This window comes from Trachemys scripta, chromosome 6 (assembly GCF_013100865.1).
Source record: "Trachemys scripta elegans isolate TJP31775 chromosome 6, CAS_Tse_1.0, whole genome shotgun sequence".
In the NCBI taxonomy this organism is placed as follows: domain Eukaryota; kingdom Metazoa; phylum Chordata; order Testudines; family Emydidae; genus Trachemys; species Trachemys scripta.
Window position 1 is genome coordinate 89,133,914 of NC_048303.1, and position 19,470 is coordinate 89,153,383.

Sequence of the window (19,470 nt, forward strand, 5' to 3'; positions counted from 1 at the left end):
TTCATCAGTTTATAGAGACAGCTCTGCTTTTTATCACTTTTGTTTTAAACAAGATGCTTTTATTATAAACGTTGCCTCCAGAAAATAATTATATGTTGTAGGACTACTTCAGCCAGTCATTAAAGGAAATCATTCATCAGATCTTAGTGTAGTTTTTCACAATTTGGGCAAGTTTTTATCACAGCTAACATGTAGGAAATGATATGTATGTAGGGCAGCATTGCATGTCTCTAAACCTTCTTGATGCCTTGCCCTTACAGGGTGAATTCTCTCACTTGGTCTTGCTGGCAGCATTTGATTGCATTGATGATACCAAGCTCATGAAACAGCTAATCATATCTGTAAGTAGTTGAATTTTCCTAAAATATTCTATTAAATGTTACCAGTGCAATTAACAAAAGAGGTCATTCATACTTAGGATACTAATATATGACTTCTAGCCATGTTTTTCAAACTATTGTTTGTCTTGAGTTCTCTGTCTTTATTTCAATGCATACAGTAACGATTATAATTTTTCTTAGCATGAGGAGACCTTGGTAAAGGTTTTGAATGTTTATGTAGTTTATATCCCCTTTACTACAGTCTTCAAACTAGATCTAAAATCTACTGGAAACCCTACTTTGTACTTCTGTTGACCTAGCTAGGGACTAGTTGTACTAGAAATTTAAAATATATTGAACTTCATTTCATTTATTGACTTTACAATATTTTGGACTTAACTGAAATTCTTCAAAATAGACTGCAAGTAATAGATGACTTTGAGAGCTCTCACTATTTCAACTAAGTTTCTTCAGTGCTAGACTCGTAGAACAGATATTTCATTTGACCCATCTAAGGATTACACCCAAGCACTATGTAGTTCAGGTGTGAGCAAACTACAGCTCGCGGGCCGGATCCGTCCCCTCAGGGCTTTGGATCCGGCCCGTGGCATTGCGCCACTCCCGGAAGCAGCCAGCATCGCATCCCTGCGACCCCTGGGGGAGGAGCGGGGGCAGAGGGCTCCGTATGCTGCCCTCACCTCTGGGTTCCATACCCAAAGCTCCCATTGGCCGTGGTTCCCCGTTCCCGGCCAATGGGAGCTTTGGGTGTGGAACCCACAGGTGAGGGCAGCACGCGGAGCATTCTTTGCCGCCCCTCCCAGGGGCCGCAGGAACATGGTGCCGGCTGCTTCCGGGAGTAGCGCGAGGCCAGGGCAGGAGGGAGGCTGCCTTAGCGGCACCGCTGCCACCCCAGAGCCGCTCCAGGTAAGCGGAGCCCGCACCCAAAACCCTTCCTGCCACCCTGCACCCCAACCCCCTGCCGCACCCCTTCTGCACCCCAACCCCGTGCCCTGATCCCCCTCTTGCACCCCAAATCACTACCCTGAGCTGCCTGCCACACCCCACCTGCACCCCAAACCATTGCCCTGAGCCTCCTGCCGCACCCCACAGCCCTCCTCCGCCGCAACCCCTTGCCCTGAGCCCCTTCCTGCACACCACGCTCCCTCCTACACCCCGTACTCCTTCCCTCCCACACCCCTGCCCCAGCCCTACATTCATGGCCCTGCATGCAATTTCCCCAGGCAGATGTGGCCCTTGGGCTAAAAAGTTTGCCCACCCCTGATGTAGTTTCTTACTGCGCAACATTCTATTGTAATGAAGATTGTCTTTGGTAGAAATGTAGTGCAAATTGAAAAATAACGTTAAATTTGGATTTCTCAAAGTGGCAGAGATTTGTATTAAACTGTCAAGAGAAGTTGAAGAAACCTGGCCAAATACCTGGGAAAGGTATAGGTGGTGTGTGGTTTTTTTTTTTGTTTGTTTGTTTGAATTTTCTTGTGTAAAAAAAACAAAGATTTTTGGTTCAGGTGATCAAAATATTAATCAGAGATAATGCCCAAGAATATCAGTTAGGACTAAAAATCAGCTCTTCTGATTAAAAATGAAGACCAATGGCTATTAGAGAGATGGCACTATATACCAGAGAGTAGGCAATGAGGTTTGACATGTAAAAGTCAAATTTAAAATTGGCTAAAGAATATTACAGTTTCAGGGCAAGTGCACCTGTATTCCTGCTCCATGGCCCAGCAAGGGCAACTTTATACTTTCAGCTCCCAGTTATCACCTCTCTTGAGTGGTGATGCGTGTTGTACTCCTCCTGACTGGATGCTGCACAGCTCCCTGCCTTACATTATGATATCCCCAGCTAGCCAGACTGCCTAAAAAGGCCAGTGCCTGTGGTTTGCTTTCTCTCTGAGGGCTATGACCAGTGTATTGCCCACAAGTATAGGTTACCACACCGCTCCTTCTAAGCAAATAAATATATTCCTAAGGTAGAAGCATTACAGAGAAAACATAAAAACAATAAAGGAACCTATATGCATGTGAAAAAGCTTACCAGAGGTCACCCCAAACTCCAGTCTTGGCCTCTGGTAGGTTTCAGTTCTTCAAAACCCACAACTGGCTTTTTCCCTTTGGATATAAGTTCATCTCTCTTAGCTCCAGAACAGAGACTGGGCAGATCAGCTGTTTCTTTACTGATCTTGGCCTTCTGTAATAGATACTCAGCTAACAATGATCCTCCTTTCAGTGCATAGCTTCAAAAGGCTATTTTTTTGCATAACTCGAGTTGGGGAATTTGCTTTAATTCTCCCTAAGAATTCCACAGGAAATCAATTTAGAAGTTTGAAGACTACAGAAATGAAAAGCACATTATCTAATCCAGAAGCCAGTGCCAGATTAATACTTTGGATATCCTAAAGCAGTGTGTGTAAAATGTGCACATTTTTCCACTAAACACAATTTTACCTGATTTTTGTGCATTTTCTTCATATTTTTATGTAATAACAAGAGCCTTGCTGTCTTCTGCCCAGTCACTCCCCTCCACCTCCACCACCCCCAGCATAATCTTTATTAGCATGTTTTTTGGGAGACAAAAGGTGAAGAGGTACTGGTTCAATTGTTCACTTCATCTTTTACCAGCTGTTGTTGGAAGGATTTCCTTGGTGGAAACAAGGGATTTTAAAAAGCAGAAGGGTTACTTACAAACAGTATGGACTGTAAAATATACTGAAATTGCCCAGAGCTCCATAACACCATCCCTTTTGTTTCAGAAAATATAACTGAAATGTGCATTAATATTTACCATAAGTCTGCTGTACCAGTTTTGAAAATTCTTTGGCTAACGTACAGGGTATTAATTCTCCAGCAGTGTCCTGCACTTAGAAGGCAAAATCATATTGCCAACTTGCGTTGGGCACCGGCATTCTTGTTTACGTAATGATTTTTCCTAGCCAGCCATTAATCCCTCGGAAATACCCGCTGTATTTGTTGCTAATGCTTCAGTAAACTACAAGTGATAATGGTTATCCTCCCAGCAGAAATGTGGCTTACTTTGTTACTTACAATTCATTATTGCTGCTGGATGTTGTCTGCCTAGCTGAATTCAGGATAACTTCTTTGTCTTCTTTCCCATCCTCAACTGTCCTCTGTGTGCTGGCTGCTGCACAGATGTACAATTGGTTGATAATCACACCTGATTACTCATGCAGTGTTGGCTATACTTGGGTGCTGTGATAATATGTTCCCTTTTATCTTTTGTCTGTTTGGATTGTAACGTCTTTGGGGCGAAGTTTGTCTCTTACTATGTGTTTGTACAGCACCTCACGTAATGGGGCCCTGATTTCAGGATGTCTGAACACTATGGTAATGCAAATAATAATTTTGTACTTCTATTGTTTCTTCCATCCAAGGATATCAAAGCATTTTACAAACAAAAACTGAATATCAAAACTTGGTCTCATTCAGCACCATGCATTGACAAACCCACCTAGACGTTATACACTACTTAGGGTTTTGAATTGGATTATGTAACTATAAATTATGGCACCCATCTCCCTTTTCCCCAGCTTTCAGTCTGAAAATATTCAGCCCAGGCTTGTTGCTGAAAAGTATTCTTCCAGCAGTGTGTTTTTGATGTTTGTGTATATTTACAGGAGATAAATGGTTCTTTGCCTGGTATTATAAACAACAAATATGGAAGGAAGGTCCTGTTGTACTTGCTAAGTCCAAGGGATCCTGCACATTTCTTACCAGAGATCGTCAAAATTCTGCAACAGGGAGATGGAAATGCTTACAGGTAACTAAGAAATGCATAACTGGCAGGCTGAAACAGTCCACACATGTTTTCCCTACTCCAGCTTTTTGAACAGGACACTTAGTCATTGTTTTTGGTTTAATGACAGTGACAGTTTCTTTATGGAGATCAGTTACCACAATTCTTGGTTTCCAAATAATGTCATTAATTTTGCTGAGAGTTAATATTTTGCAGTTTCTATAACGTTTTATTTCTTCTCACTCTATAAATATATATACAAATCAGAACACCAAAATCAAATAAATGTGTCAGCTATCTGACAGAAATGGTAACAGTTGTGATGTGATTTCTGCATAGATATATACCTAATATATGCACATAATGACTGTATTTGGGTTGCAATAGTATTTCAGCTGTAAAAAGGAGAGGACAGATTTTACCCATTGCTAAACTTGTTTAAGTCTCAGAACAGATTTAAAGCCTTTTTTTTGGATATTCATTATTGGTGTTCTAAGTTGTACAAGAGTAAACTTGAAATCTAGCAGTAAAAATGGAAGATTTTAGTTCTAATTCAGCCCCCCCATATGGTCTAATTTAGATAATTGTTTAAAAAGCTGAACTGAGTTTTTCTTGAATAATTAATGCATTGCTCACTTATCTTATTTCTCCTTCGTGCATAAGCAGCCCTTCTTTAAGTGATGCCTTATCTGAGACCATAATAAACCAGTCTGGCAGGCCCAAGATAAACTGTGGGATTTTGATGGATATTTATTTTCCCATTCTGCTAGTTTAACCGTTACTGATGTTTATTAAATACTGAAAAGACGGCAATTTCAAAAGGATCTGTGAACAGTTTTCCTTACACAGTCTCTGTCAGAGCTTTGAGATGATAATGAAATAAGAATTAAAATGAAAGGGTGGAATTAGTGTGTATGGCACATTGGCAATCACCTTGAAGTTAAAGACTACAGTGTCACCTGATTGGATACTTTTCTCATTCTGGCTATTTTTAAAACCTTTAATGGTTATCCAAAGACCGTATTAAACCTGATTTGCTGTGGAATACAGAAAAGGGACTGTGTTTTAATTTGACCTTTTAATGAGGACATCATCTGTCTAAATAGCAAACATGGATTGAATTTATTTTTACATGATCTTTTATACAAAACAAGTTTTCTGCAATAATTAGACCACCGTATTGTGTATACTATTTCACCAGTAAAAAAGATTCAGATGTCCGCCGTTGCGAACTTTTAGAAGCCATTTCCCCGGCCTTGTTAGGTTATCTGCAAGAACATGCCCAAGAAGTGGTGATGGACAAAACTACTTGCGTGTTGGTGGCTGATATTTTAGGATCTGCTCTTGGTGATATCCAGCCTGCCATGAATGCAATTGCTAGTTTGGCAGCAGAGGAGCTGGTTCCAGGTGGCAAAGATGGGCAGGTAGGTAATGCAACTAATACAGGGCAAGCAGTAGAGATATTGCTGTGAATTTGTTTCCATTGAATCATTTAAATAAGATTTACTACAGTTACCTAACACATGCTTTATTGGCTGCACTCTGAAACTTTCCCTATTAATGGGAATCTGCACTTTCTGTTGCATTTTCTGGCCATGTCTTATGTATTTATATATTGTAACTGCATTTGAAATAATGATGGCTTAACTAAGCATTTAATTTGTCTCTCCGAATTGGGTACTTAGTTCTTTGTGGTCTTGAATCTGCCAGACTAGTGTGTAAAAAGTCTTTCTATGACAGTGGATTTACACTTTTTGTGGGTGGCAGAAATGTATATTATACAGAATCTCTCAAGAGTTGTAGTGATAGCAGTTAAATGAGACTATAAAGAATTGCTGCTCACAATGACAATATTATCTTTATATGAGGGAGTTCAATAGGCGTGAGCTACTAATTAAGCACACACCTGCACACAGGGAAGGGGCACCAAGATCCAGCTTCTCAACTTTCTGACAAGGAAAGAAGGTTGGATTTCTATAGCAGTTTATTGTAATATTGCTAACTTTATCAGTAAGCTAAAGTCAGACTGTGCCTTCAGACATGCATGTGTGGTTTCCACAACCCTGTGGGACTCTAGGAAGAGCTGGGATCTAGAAGTATCCCAAGATTACAAGCTTTATTGATTAAACCCCTCAGTCACAACACACAACCCTCTCGATAGACCCTTCAGTCACAATGCAAATGGCATCCTCACCATACTGTGTGATTGGGCAAGCATTTACAGTCCTCATTCCCTCTGTCTTCCTTGAATGAAGTTTCAGCCAAATTGCTCTCACCCAGTTCCCCAAGTTAGCCTGATTTTGGGAAAGCAAAGATACTGCATTGTCCAGTTTTAAGATATAAAGCTGCATGTCGTCCATGTATTCATGGTACCCTAGCGAAAACCACCCGTCTATCTTCCCGTGTTTTTCCATACACATTGAATGGCTCAGCACAGGGAGCTGGACTGGGTGAGCTCTTGATGTCCCTTCCAGCTGTACATGTCTATGATTCAGTGCATATGAGCTGTGAGATACTAGATCACTTGCAAGATTCTGTTGAAGATGGAGACAGCAAGTTGGTTAATGATTAGGGATGGAAGTGAAATATAGTTCTTTATAAAATAAGAGCTGTTTTAAACCTCCTGTCTGTTCCGAGTTGAACTAGAACCAACTTATAAAAGTTCAGGACCACTAGTGTTCCTTGCCCTATGATGTCCAGACTGCCACCAAAGCACCTCACTGACTTACCTTTTCTAGTTGTGATTTCTCTCACCACCCATATCTCTGATATCCTTCTCTTTGCACATGACCCCCACTTCCACCATTTTATGACCAATCTGTGCTAGATTCCACATGGACCTCTTATATATTCCAACAAGCTCTGGATTTCCATATAAGCCATTCTTCAGTGCGTGTCAGCTGGTGAAAATTTGGAAGAGCCACAGACTTGCATAGAGGCAGCTAGACCAGGAAACTACACTTATGTGTTAATGGGAAGTTGAAGGTGTGTTTGCGGGCCAGGGGAAAGGGTTGGCTAGTGAGGAGCAGAGGATGTAGTCTGTGCACTGAGAGTCTGAAATGAGGAATGGGTTGCACCTCCATAAGTTAATGTTTGAATAAGCATCCAAATGCTTGCATTCTCATCTGTTTTGATATTTGCTCATTGTTGTTAATGATCAAATAGCACAATATGATGTGTTGGGGCGGGGGGAAGAGCAAGTTGGAATGTTTTTTATAAAATCTGACAATGTACTTTGCGTTTCGAGTATAAACGCACCAATATATATGTGAAAGACTCCTGAGTCTAACAGTTACTCATTGATTTGTTTAAAGCTTCACATCGCAGAGCATCCAGCAGGCCATCTGGTTCTGAAATGGTTAATAGAGCAAGATGAAAAAATGAGAGCTAATGGAAGAGAAGGTAGGCTGGGAAATTCATCTTTAATAGACCATCTGTCAGCTTTCAGCATAATTAAACTCATTTTGAAAATTCAAACAAAAGATGGTTGTGTAGATTTTTAGATGTATCAGAATATATAAAAGGTGGCGAAAAGGCAATAAATGGTTTACATGTACTTTAGATGTTCATAAAAAGTATTTTGTCTCTGTGCAGTTGAGATGCTGTATGAATGAAGTGATGGCAGCTAAGCTCACTTTTTCCATCAGAGGAGGTTGACCTGTTTTTTAGAAACATAAGATCCCAAATGTGCTTTGCTGGTATCAAGAGTGTATTCTATTCCTTTGCCATTTTACTTAATAAATTTTAGCATGTTAAAGGTATCTAGCATTTAAAAACATAGACAAGATTGAAGATGGCATCTTTCTAATTAAAAGATTTGATGTTTTATTCCAGTTTATTAATATTGTGATCACCAGCTAAGCAGACCTGTAATTACTAGAGTGTATTTGTTACTGCTGCTGGATTACCACTTTCATTAGAAAATTTCACCTCAAACATAGGACATCTCTGCTATTTTATGGCACAGATGTTGTCATCCGGAATGTAATCTTTAAAAAATTAATTCAGCATTTTGTTACAGAGCAACAAAATCTAGCACCCTGTGGATTTTTTTTCAACCTAGCCTAAGATGTCTTTCTACCATCTTAGTAAAATTAATCTTTTTATGCAAAACTTGTATGTATTTTTATTTATTTATTTATTTTTACTGTGAGCCTGGCACCACTAGGTATCTCGAATGCAACTTTGGAAAACAGATTATGTAGTGTGCCTGTTTTTTATTGGAGCTAGTTGGAATATTTTGGAGGAAATATGTTACTTCATGGAACAGGTGGAAATTTATTGGCTTTGACTAAATTTTCCTACGGAAGGACTGAGAGAGAGAAAAAATGTGCACACAAGCTCTCAGGTTCCAGTCTGCAAACCAATGCAGAACTAAAACAGATTTCGAAAGTTGCTGTGAAACAATTGTCCTACTGACAGCTCAAATTTTTTTTGCAATGTTTGTCTTATTTGCGACAATTTTCATGCAACTTTGTTCAACCCCTGCTACAATTTTCTTTCAAAGGCAATTCATAGAAATCCCTATTAGTATGGGCTCACAGTTTTTACCAGATGACTGCTTCTAATGCTGATATAAAAGCTGAGATAGGAGTTCAGGTGTATATGGAGTGGACGTTACTAGGCTTTTTTTTGTGCATTAATTATATTGGTCTATGTTTAATACTTTTGGGGGGGGTCTCGCTATAGTTCTGATATCTACTGTTCCCTGTCAGAGTTTAGGTTGGCACAGTTTTAATTCCTTATTAGTATTGAATTAGAACTTTTTGTCACATTCAAAAGGGGGAATTTTATCTGAATATCTTTTATCTACCAGCCTAATTTAGATAATTGGTAGTTGATCAGTCCTTAATGTGCAGTTCTACTCTGTAAAGTGACTTTAAAATGGAATTCAGTGTTTATAGTTTCTCAGTTTCAAGATCAAATTTGATAATGTTACAAGTTAAATGTTTTTCTAAAGGCCACTTGTGCAAACTCAGCCTTGGGATCTGAAAGTCACACTGCGCTCTTCCCTTCTTACACATCACCAGTAGCAATGGTTTTACAGGACCAGTTGTGCCCTCGGGGACACGTGTGTAAACTCTATTGCTCCAGTGGGATTGAACAGAAGCAACTGAAGGCCCGTAATTGGAATAAATTTAAATAATTCTGTTGGCAATGCATGAGAAGGGGTAGAACCTTCTTACTCTTAGCCATGCTGATAGCAGGGATAACAGTTGCAAAACTCGATGGGCTTGTTTTGGTCATGTAAGTAAGTGACGATGATTGAATGCCCCCAGGAGGCAGATCTTTTCAGTAGCAAGGCATCCTTTACCCAGTTCCTTTTCAGTGTAGAAACATGATTTTAAACATGAATACCTTTTTGGTACTCTGTTAAACAATGAAATAGTAGAAAGAAACAAATGTGTGTCTGTCTTTATACCAGTGAGTTTTCATACAATTCAGTGTTGCTACTGTCTAATTAGTTCTGCACATTGCTTAAAATTAGTCTCACGTTTGCAAAGGTATTGACTGTATTGAATAGTCAATTATTTTGAGAGTAAGCAAGAGTTTCTAAATATAGAGTGGATTAAAATGTTTGATTAAAGCACTGTTACAGAGGACTTTTGAATAGGCCACGTTGCGTAATTTCGCCTTGCTCTTTTTTCCCCTCTAATAGGATGTTTTGCAAGAACATTGGTGGAATGTGTCAGCCTTAAGAATATGAAGTCCTGGGCAGAAGTAAATCGAGGTGCCATGATTCTTTGTTGGTATGTAAGACATTAATTGGGTACCATTGTTTAATTCTTATACAGAGAATGGCATTCAAGTTTTCAACCAAAATAAGTCAGTTTTCACGCACTTATGTACTTGCTTTTAATTGTGGTGTTTACAAGCAGGCTGTAGAGCAGTGGTGGGCAACCTATATCCCGCAGGCTGCACGTGGCCCATCAGGGTAATCCACTGGCAGGCTGAAAGATAGTGTTTACATTGACCGTCTGCAGGCACAGTGGCCCACAGCTCCCAGTGGCCACGGTTCGCCGTTCCCAGTCGATGAGAACTGTGGGAAGTGGCGACCAGCACGTCTCTGTGGCCCGCGCTGCTTCCCGCAGCTCCCATTGGCCAGGAACGGCAAACCACGGCCACTGGGACCTGCGGACGGCCGTGCCTGCGGACGGTCAATGTAAACACTGTCTCGCGGCCTGCCAATTACCCTGATGGGCCGTGTGTTGCCCACAACTGCTGTAGAGAATAACACTTGGCACGTGCAAGCACAGACCAAACCTATTAGTTCCCTGAGCTCAGGCTTTGGTACTGCTATGAAATAGCTCTGTGCTGAAAAAGCCTTCTAGAGATTGAAAAACTTATTTATTTCGAACACTATGCCCGCCAGTGTCCCTACCACATGTATGGAAATTCTGAAACAATATGCCAGTATATACTAAATATGTTTTGTTCTTGTATGTACCTGTATTCAAAGGTAGCAAACAGGTATTCGGGCATCTTCTGTAAAATGTTGTACAGGCTGTCTCTCAAGGCCTTTCCTGAGGTATTGGAGATATGTTTGTGTTGTACTTTCTGGGCTGGAGGGGTGGTGGTTCTTAGAGTAAGCCATGCAGAAGTGTATTATGTGCCAACCTGCTCTCTGTAATAAAGTCATGAGCCATAAAGCTCACTGTCTTCCTCACCTCCCCAGGATGAGACTATCACACCAAGCATCCTACTTTGCTTATTAATACATTTGTTGGCATTTAGTAAATAGGTGTCAGTTTCACTTTGTAATAGAAACTTTCAGTGTGACATCAGGGAAATCTGGAAATTGGTGGCTTAATAAACCTTAAACATCTAATCTGTGAAGTTTCAAAACCCTCAGTTCAGCAGAGATAACAAATCACCTAATTAGCTTTTCATAAGTATCTGACAGAACTGAGTCAAACATACCTGGTAACTTGTAAGTAGACAACATATCCTATCAGACTGATTTTGTAGATAATTAGAAACCATTTAAGTGATAAAATGTGATTATGGTGATCCAAGTTCAGTTTTAATTCTGTTTTGATGGGAATTGGTAGTGTAACATACTATTTGCGTACAAACGAATTTAGTAAACTCTGCATTGTGATAAAATTGTTTGACTTACAAAGAGAGTTCACATCTTTTTTTCCTTAGCTTTTTATAAACAGACCCCTAATGTTTGTTGAGCACATTTAATTCCTTTAAATTCTCTAATCCTGCACACAGATATTCAGTAGGATTTGTGTAGAATGATTTGTACATTGACAGTATGTTGTTACTTAACATTTGTCCTTAACTTAGGGCTTTGAGATTTGTTTAAAAGATTAACTCATCCCTGGTGCCATTGGCAGTTTTCTTTATATATGTACCCGCTAATGAATTATTTTGATCCTACACATTAGAGCGTTCAAGAAATTAATGTCTATCTTCACCCTTCACTTTTTAATGATTAAGGCTAAGATTTTCTCATGGATATTTTTAGTAAAAGTCACGGACAGGTCACGGGCAATAAAGAAAAATTCATGGAAGCCCGTGACCTGTCCCTGACTTTTTACTAAAAATATCCATGAGAAAATGGCAAGGGGCTGGATGTTTGGGAGCTCCAGGTGCCCCTGTCCTCCCTTCCCATGTGGCAGCTGGGGAGCTGTGGGGGTGCCCCTGCCCGGATGGGGAGCTGCGGGGATGCCCCCGCTGCCCATGGCGGCTCGGAGGTTGAGGGCTCTCTTCCTCAGGCGATGGGGGTACCTCCACAGCTCCCTGCCACTGCGGGAGGCAGTGGGACCCTGCAGCTCCCAGCCACCAGGGCTGAAGTCACTGAGGTCTTTGGAAGCAGGGCCGGCTCCAGGCACCAGCAAAGGAAGCAGGTCCTTGGGGCAGCCAATGGAAAGGGGCGGCACATCTGGGTCTTCAGCGGGAATTCAACGGCGGGTCCCTCAGTCCCTCTCGGAGTGAAGGACTTGCTGCCGAAGAATGAAGCAGCACGATAGAGCTGCCGCCGGCTTTATCTTTTTTTCCCCCTCCGCTTCGCCGCTTGGGGCGGCAAAACAGCTGGAGCCGGCCCTGTTTGGAAGTCACGGATTCTGTGACTTCCGCAACAAAATCGTAGCCTTAATGAAGATTCAGATATCACTGTTGTAGAGTGTGGTAGTCACATTGACTTTTTGATTTAAAAAAAAAAAAAAAAAATCTGTACCTTTTATAGGTACTGTGTCTAAAATCATATGACTGTACATGTGCTCCGTCAAATATACATAATTCACTTTGATTTAATAATTTGTAGACTGCCACATTTCCTTCTCTGAATTCTCCCGGAAAATGACCATGCCTTGTCACTAGTGTTAAGAGAAACTGGATAAATCACAGGATTTGTAATGGATATGGGACCTTTTAATTGCTAGGTCACCAGTTCAGGTCAGTAGTGATTGAAACATTGATTGGTGCCCTGACAGTTTGTAGTTTCAGTTAATTTCCTAGTAGACAAGCGTCCACCCCTCAAACCTCACAACAGTTAGTGCTAACTGTGACATGCTTGGTAGTAATCTCAGTGGAGAGATCAAGGACAGAATGTGAAGGGGAGACCTTACCTCCCCCAAGAGCTGGTAATTTGGGTCATGATTGAAGACAGTGGTTTGGGAAGCCTGGATTACTGCTGCTCTGTGGTTACAGAGAGGAATTCGTTTTCCAAGATTGCCAATCCAACATCTTTCAGCAATACTAAAATCTAACCCCTCCCCAAAGGAGAGGGGGACACATACACACTGGTTATAAGTATGTAGTTTCCTCTTGTACTAGAATTTCTAGGCTTTCATCACAAATTAATTCTTGTAGATAGGAATTCTTTCAAGTGCTTCAAATTTATTTATTCGTTTGTTAATTAATGAATTACAACTTTCAGGTTTTTATCCGCTCTTCATACATTTTTATTTTTGTTGTTGTAGGATGCTCAGAGCAACTTGACAAGCTGCTTTTTTCCCGCCATTTTGTGTGGCACTCATTTACCTTCCGTAATGTGCAATAATTAATTTTATCCATGCTTAATTGCTTTTAGTCTAAAGATGCTGCCTAAATTATACAGTACTGTTGAGCTCAAAAGTACCTTAATCAGATACGGGTAATGACTGCAAAAATTTTTTATATAAAATATTTAAAATGTATTTAAATACAAAAAAAAAAACCAAAGATGTGTGTATATATATATAAAAGGTGCCCCTGATATTTCTGCCAATTTCTTCTTTTGCCAGTAAGGGAGCCCAAATGGCTGTAGGATTTATCTGTCTTCTGTTTGTTCCGGTTTTAAAAGTGCCTTTCTGCCTGTAGAAGTTGATTTTTGTTCATTTTTTGTTGGTTTATAGAAGCATCTTTTCACATGCCTATCTAAATCTCTGCTTTACCAATCCAATTCACTTGGAGGTCTTGGCTTTGATATTTATAGAAGCTTAAATTGCTGCCCTATTTTGTGTGTTAAATGTGCATTCTGTTAATCACCATAGCATGTGCTGAACACTTCCGATATTTTTGTCACTCTTGATGGACTGGATTTTATAATGGAGAATCAGAGGTCTCCTGGTTCTGATCGCAGACTGGTGTAAATTAGGTGTAACTCTACTGAAGTGTAAGTGGAGCTATGCGAGTGTTCAGCTAGTGTAAGATCAGAATCCAGTTCACTTGTGCACAGAGTGCAACTTCCTATCGCTCAGAATTAAAATTATATGGAACCACTACATGAATTAATACTATTCTCTTTAAGTTCTTATACTTCTACCGTCGCCATGGTATTTGAATGCCTAATAACCTGGCCATAAGGATTATATCCAGTATTGAGAGATTGTGGGGGAAAAAAATGTGCATCAACAAATGTCAAGAATTAAAGGCATAGCTTTTAGAATTCCTGTATATTGTATAGACAAAACACATAGCTTTTTATGCCAGTAAGGGGGTCTTATGAGTCAGAGGACAACATATATTTTGCCCCTTTGGAGTACATAATTGCAAATATTCAGCAATTATTCTCTTTAAACAATATGGGGACCAGAAATTCCTTTTCAGTGTGTTTAATTCAAAAAGCTTGAACACCACTATACAAAACTTGGCTCATATAAACAGTTGATAAATACAACTTTTAATTAGAAATTTATAAGAAGCAGTCCAGAGTGGATTACATTGTAATATACTCTTTGTCCCAAATGGTAAACCATACCAGTTTCTCCTTGCTATTCACCCTATAGAATGTGTTGATTTTCTACATACTTGACATGTTTTGTCAGTATCCTGCTTCTCTTGCTCCTTACTAGTTTGTGTTGCTTGTAGATAGGCCATATGAATATGACCTATATCTGTGCTTTGTTGTTTTTTTTTAAAGAAACAAAGCTCCTCCTTAGATTGTAAGAGAACTTCTAGTTATAACTAAAAACTTAACAGAAATTCCCAGTAGAACTTCTAAGTCCATAGTCAAAGAATTACATCTCAGAATAGTGTAGCTGAAAATAGACCTGCTCTTTATTGGATGTGGCATGGCTTCCTGCCTCTTGTACCATCAGCCTCGGCGGGATTTTAGGTCCTAGGGAGAAGACAGATATGTATATAAACAATCTATGTTAATTCCTCTTTTCACATTCCATGCAGCTTGGTCTATTTATCCTTGTTAAGAATCTAACAAATTAACAAGAGGTTATAGTTGGCTAATCGCAAGTTCATGGTAAAAACCATAGAAGTTGGAGATCTTTAATATCTGTTGTCATTCAGGCCATCTCCCCGCCAATGGATGTTTGTTCCTCATAGTGTAAAGTCCTAAGCAACAGGACATCCTACTGCTGCTTACCTAGGTGAAAAGGTTCTGTAGACTAACCTCACTGCTGGGAAGCTTTTTTCCTGATGATCATCCTAAATGTTTTCTTTCTTAATTTCATCCTATTCCTATTATTTATACATCCTTATCACTGCTGAAATAATGCTACTTTTCAGTGAGGAAGCTGGCTTTCCAGGTAAAGTTCTATGGTCCTGAAGTATAGGAATCCCAGAGCATCGAGTAGAGACTACTAGATCCACTATAGAGCTATGCCATCATCTACTGTGTTTGCCTGGTGGAATTGCTGACATATTTTTGTGTGTGTCTGGCCTGAAGTGGGTTTCTTTTTAAATAGTTAATGATTTTATTTATACTGTCTGACGTTATTTTATTTGACCTAAACGTTGACCTTTGAAATATGTTTTCTCCCCCTTTCTTGTAGCCTTCTCCGAAGCACAGATCAAGAAGTGGCAAATAAAGTCAAAGGAGGACTAAAAAGCCTCATTCCGCAATTGAAATGCAATAAAAATGTAAAAGGAATAGAGGCTCTGCTAGAGACGTTAACTTCCTAATTTAAATGAGGTTCAGAAAGACCAGTTTCTTATCATTGTAACCAAATACAAGTCAGTGGAGGTTTTGCACAGTGTTTGATTATTTTTGTAATATCCTTTGTAAAAGTGTATTTGTAAATTAAACTGTTTTTAAAATGATTTGGCTGTTCTGCTCATAAATCCAGTTGTCTCTAGTTTCAGAACCTGAATGACACTGAATCCATCATCAGGGGATTTTAAGCTCCGGCAGACTAATAACCGCTTATCAAGACATCTGAACATCTAGCTCAAAATTTAAATCTCTGCTTGTTTTTCCCATTATCTTGTATAAAATCGATTTATACTGCTAATAATTATATATACTTCTTTTAAAAGTGATCACCTAATTACTGTATAAACTGAAACACATCTTCTGGAGATATTCTTATTTACTGGACAAATCCATCCGTTCTTAATAATGATCTTCTCCATCTGGCTGACATTGTTTTAAAAAAATAAACAAAAACAAAATCCTGTCCTGTCCTGTTGAACAGAGATGGATGTGACATGCACAGTTAGAGAGCTCCTGATAGTAGCTCTCAAAAATTGCTTTGGCTTTGCAAATAGATCTGAAAGGGGTCAATAGTTATTTGTAATGGGTTATGCAGATTTCTTACCGGCAAGATGCTTTTCCTTCACTCCTCCACTAAGCATAGGCTTTTTTAGCTTAACATTTGAGGTGTTCAGCAAATGGAATTTTCTGTTTGTCTCCTCCTTTTAGTGGAAACAAAAATGAATTTAATGAGCACATTTAATTTACTTACAATTACTGTTGGCTGATAAATTTTAACTAGCCTTGAGAAAGTAGAAAGGTACAGTGCTGCCAACCACAACATGCATATAATCTCTTGGCACAGCAGAATGTAGAAATATGAAATAAAACACAGGGTAATCACATCTGGCACAGGATTAAGTCATTTCCTTATAGGATATATCCTTGGCTAGTATTTGAGCACTTGCTCTCGTGAGCAGTCCCAGTGAAGTCATTGAGAGTAAGGCATGCAGGATCCAAGCCCTAGTGTTTGAGCCCATCCCTGCTCCTAGTAAATTTGTGGAATATGGTAACTTACTTTTCTGAGAGCAGCACTGGGCCCATAGTTAGTGAAATACTGTTGAGGTTTTAATCTCCCCAAAATGAGAAAACTCAGGGTTAAGATTTGCATTGTGACAGTATATTTACCTCCTATACTTGTGCAATATTGCAGCTTTTAATTACATGAAGGTATAAGTCAGGAAATGTAACATAGTAGCTGCAAGTATTTATATTAAAAGTATAAGTCAGTAATGCAGGTTCAGAAATTATCACTTGAAGGATGAAATCTTGAAATGGCTTGAAACTTTCAGTAATATTGAAGGGCTGTATATTAAAAATTTGCTATATTTATAACTGCAAATATTTAGCCATTGTTTTCTGGTAAAATATAACTTCCTTTGGTTTCAGATAATGAATAATATAACATTGATTGATTGTAAATTGTATAGCTGTTACTGAATTGAAATGCATGACAACTTAGTTTGAGATAAGCTCCACCCAGAGCCTGCACCCCTGAGCCTCTCCCACCGCCCCAACTTCCTGCTGCAGCCCTGATCCCCTTCCCGCCCTCTGAACCCCTCATTCCCAGCCCGGAGCACCCTCCTGCACCCCAACCCCAGCCTCATCCCAGAGCCCGCACCCCCAGTCGGAGCCCGAACCCCCGCACCTTACTCCCCTGCCCTAGCCCAGAGTCCCCTCCCGCATCCTGAACTCCTCATTTTTAGCCCCACCTTGGAGCCAGCACCCATTTTTTCCACTTAGGAAGGAACAATCAGTTTCACACATACAGAATGGGAAGAGACTGTCTAGGAAGGAGTACGGCAGAAAGGGATCTAGGGGTATAGTTGACCACAAGCTAAATATGAGTCAACAGTGTGATGCTGTTGCAAAAAAAGCAAACATGATTCTGGGATGCATTAACAGGTGTGTTGTGAGCAAGACACGAGAAGTCATTCTTCTGCTCTACTCTGCACTGGTTAGGCCTCAACTGCAGTATTGTGTCCAGTTCTGGGCACCGCATTTCAAGAAAGATGTGGAGAAATTGGAGAGGGTCCAGAGAAGAGCAACAAGAATGATTAAAGGTCTTGAGAACATGACCTATGAAGGAAGGCTGAAAGAATTGCGTTTGTTTAGTTTGGGAAAGAGAAGACTGAGAGGGGACATGATAGCAGTTTTCAGGTATCTAAAAGGGTGTCATAAGGAGGAGGGAGAAAACTTGTTCACCTTAGCCTCTAAGGATAGAACAAGAAGCAATGGGCTTAAACTGCAGCAAGGGAGGTTTAGGTTGGACATTAGGAAAAAGTTCCTAACTGTCAGGGTGGTTAAACACTGGAATAAACTGCCTAGGAAGGTTGTGGAATCTCCATCTCTGGAGATATTTAAGAGTAGGTTAGATAAATGTCTATCAGGGATGGTCTAGACAGTATTTGGTCCTGCTATGAGGGTAGGGGACTGGACTCTGACCTGTCGAGGTCCCTTCCAGTCCTAGAATCTATGAATCTATGTTCTCTGTGTGTATATATATCTTCCTACTGTATTTTCCACTGCACGCATCCGATGAAGTGGGCTTTAGCCCGTGAAAGCTTATGCTCGGATAAATTTGTTAGTCTCTAAGGTGCCACAAGTACTCCTGTTCTTTTTGCTGATACAGACTAACACAGCTACCACTCTGAAAAACCATTAAGTATTGCTGTGTTGTGCCCAGGTTCTACTATTTGCATTAATTTCTAGTTTTATGTTTAATAAATATCCTAAAACACATTGTTTAATCGTCATGAGAAGCAAATCTCTCTTGCTTTCCACCTATCCTGTTCACAGATTAACAAGCTATACAGTAACTCCTTGCTTAACATTGTAGTTATGTTCCTGAAAAATGCGACTTTAAGTGAAATAATGTTATGTGAATCCAATTTCCCCATAAGAATTTGGGGGTTAGGTTCTAGGGAAATGACGATTGTGAAGCTTGGCTGAGGTGGAGGAGTCAGAAGGTGGGTTCTTTCCCAGAGAATGCCTTGCTGCTAAATGATCTAGCACTCGGCTGAGCCCTCAAGGGTTAACATGTTAATATAGTCTCACATTCTACAAGGCAGCACAAATGGAGGGAGGAGAGACAGCAGAGAGAGAGTGTGTGTGCGCGCGCGCATTACCCCTTTATGTACACTGACCCCACCTTAAGTAGATCAGCAAGTTGAGACAGCAGCTGCTGCCAGCAAGCTCCCTCTGTCCTGAGCCCTGTCATGTCCTGTCCCGCCCCCCCCATGCCCTGCTCTGTGGAGATGGGATAAAGGAGCGAGGGCAGGGGGAGACCCTGACATTAGCACCCCTTCCCCCCACCGGCACAGCAAGCAGGAGGCTCCTGGGAGCAGCTCCAAGGCAGAGGGTGGGAGCAGCACAGGGCGGTGGGGGGAGGGACAGCTGAACTTGCCCAGCAATTGATAGCCTGCTGGGCGGCTGCTGCACAGGGAACTTAGGGGAGCTGATAGTGGTGCTGCCGGTCCACCCTGGCTCCAAGCCCCCACCACCTAGCTCCAATGGGCTGCTCTTCCTGCAATCAGTGGACAAAGCAGGTGGCTGTCAAACAACGTTGTAAGGGATCATTGCACAACTTTAAACGAGCATGTTCCCTAATTGATCAGCAACGTAACAACGAAACGTTAACTGGGATGACATTAAGTGAGGAGTTACTGTATAAAGAACTCTGTTGTGATGTGAATATGTAAACAAAAAAACAAGTCCTACCCAATAAATAGATTAATAGAATATTAGGTTAATTAACCCTGGAAGTGCACATTTGCATGTCACAATTAAAGAGATTCCACCATTATGTCAGTTCCTATCTACTGATGTGGCTCTACTGTGCTGACTATGCTTCTTTCTGATCCCACTTAATCTTATAAATGGTAGTAAACACTTAAAGGTTAATCCCCATTAGACCTAGTTGGCAGTGACATAAAATGTTCATACTTATAGACACG

At 40.4% G+C, this 19,470-nt stretch overlaps 1 protein-coding gene across 4 annotated transcripts in view; it reads left to right on the plus strand.

Moving 5' to 3' along the window:
* The window catches only part of PUM3 (pumilio RNA binding family member 3), a 37,607-nt gene extending 20,761 nt beyond the window's left edge, over window positions 1-16,846 (plus strand). For 3 of the 4 annotated variants that reach the window (XM_034773763.1, XM_034773764.1, XM_034773765.1), the window contains exons 13-18: window positions 261-341; window positions 3,974-4,116; window positions 5,294-5,516; window positions 7,407-7,494; window positions 9,752-9,842; window positions 15,315-15,444. In XM_034773763.1, the coding sequence (XP_034629654.1) occupies window positions 261-341; window positions 3,974-4,116; window positions 5,294-5,516; window positions 7,407-7,494; window positions 9,752-9,842; window positions 15,315-15,444 (756 nt within the window). Of the gene's footprint in view, window positions 1-260; window positions 342-3,973; window positions 4,117-5,293; window positions 5,517-7,406; window positions 7,495-9,751; window positions 9,843-15,314 lie in introns of all 4 variants that reach the window. The other variant, XM_034773762.1, reaches the window with a different exon arrangement.
* The last annotated feature ends 2,624 nt before the right edge of the window (window positions 16,847-19,470 follow it).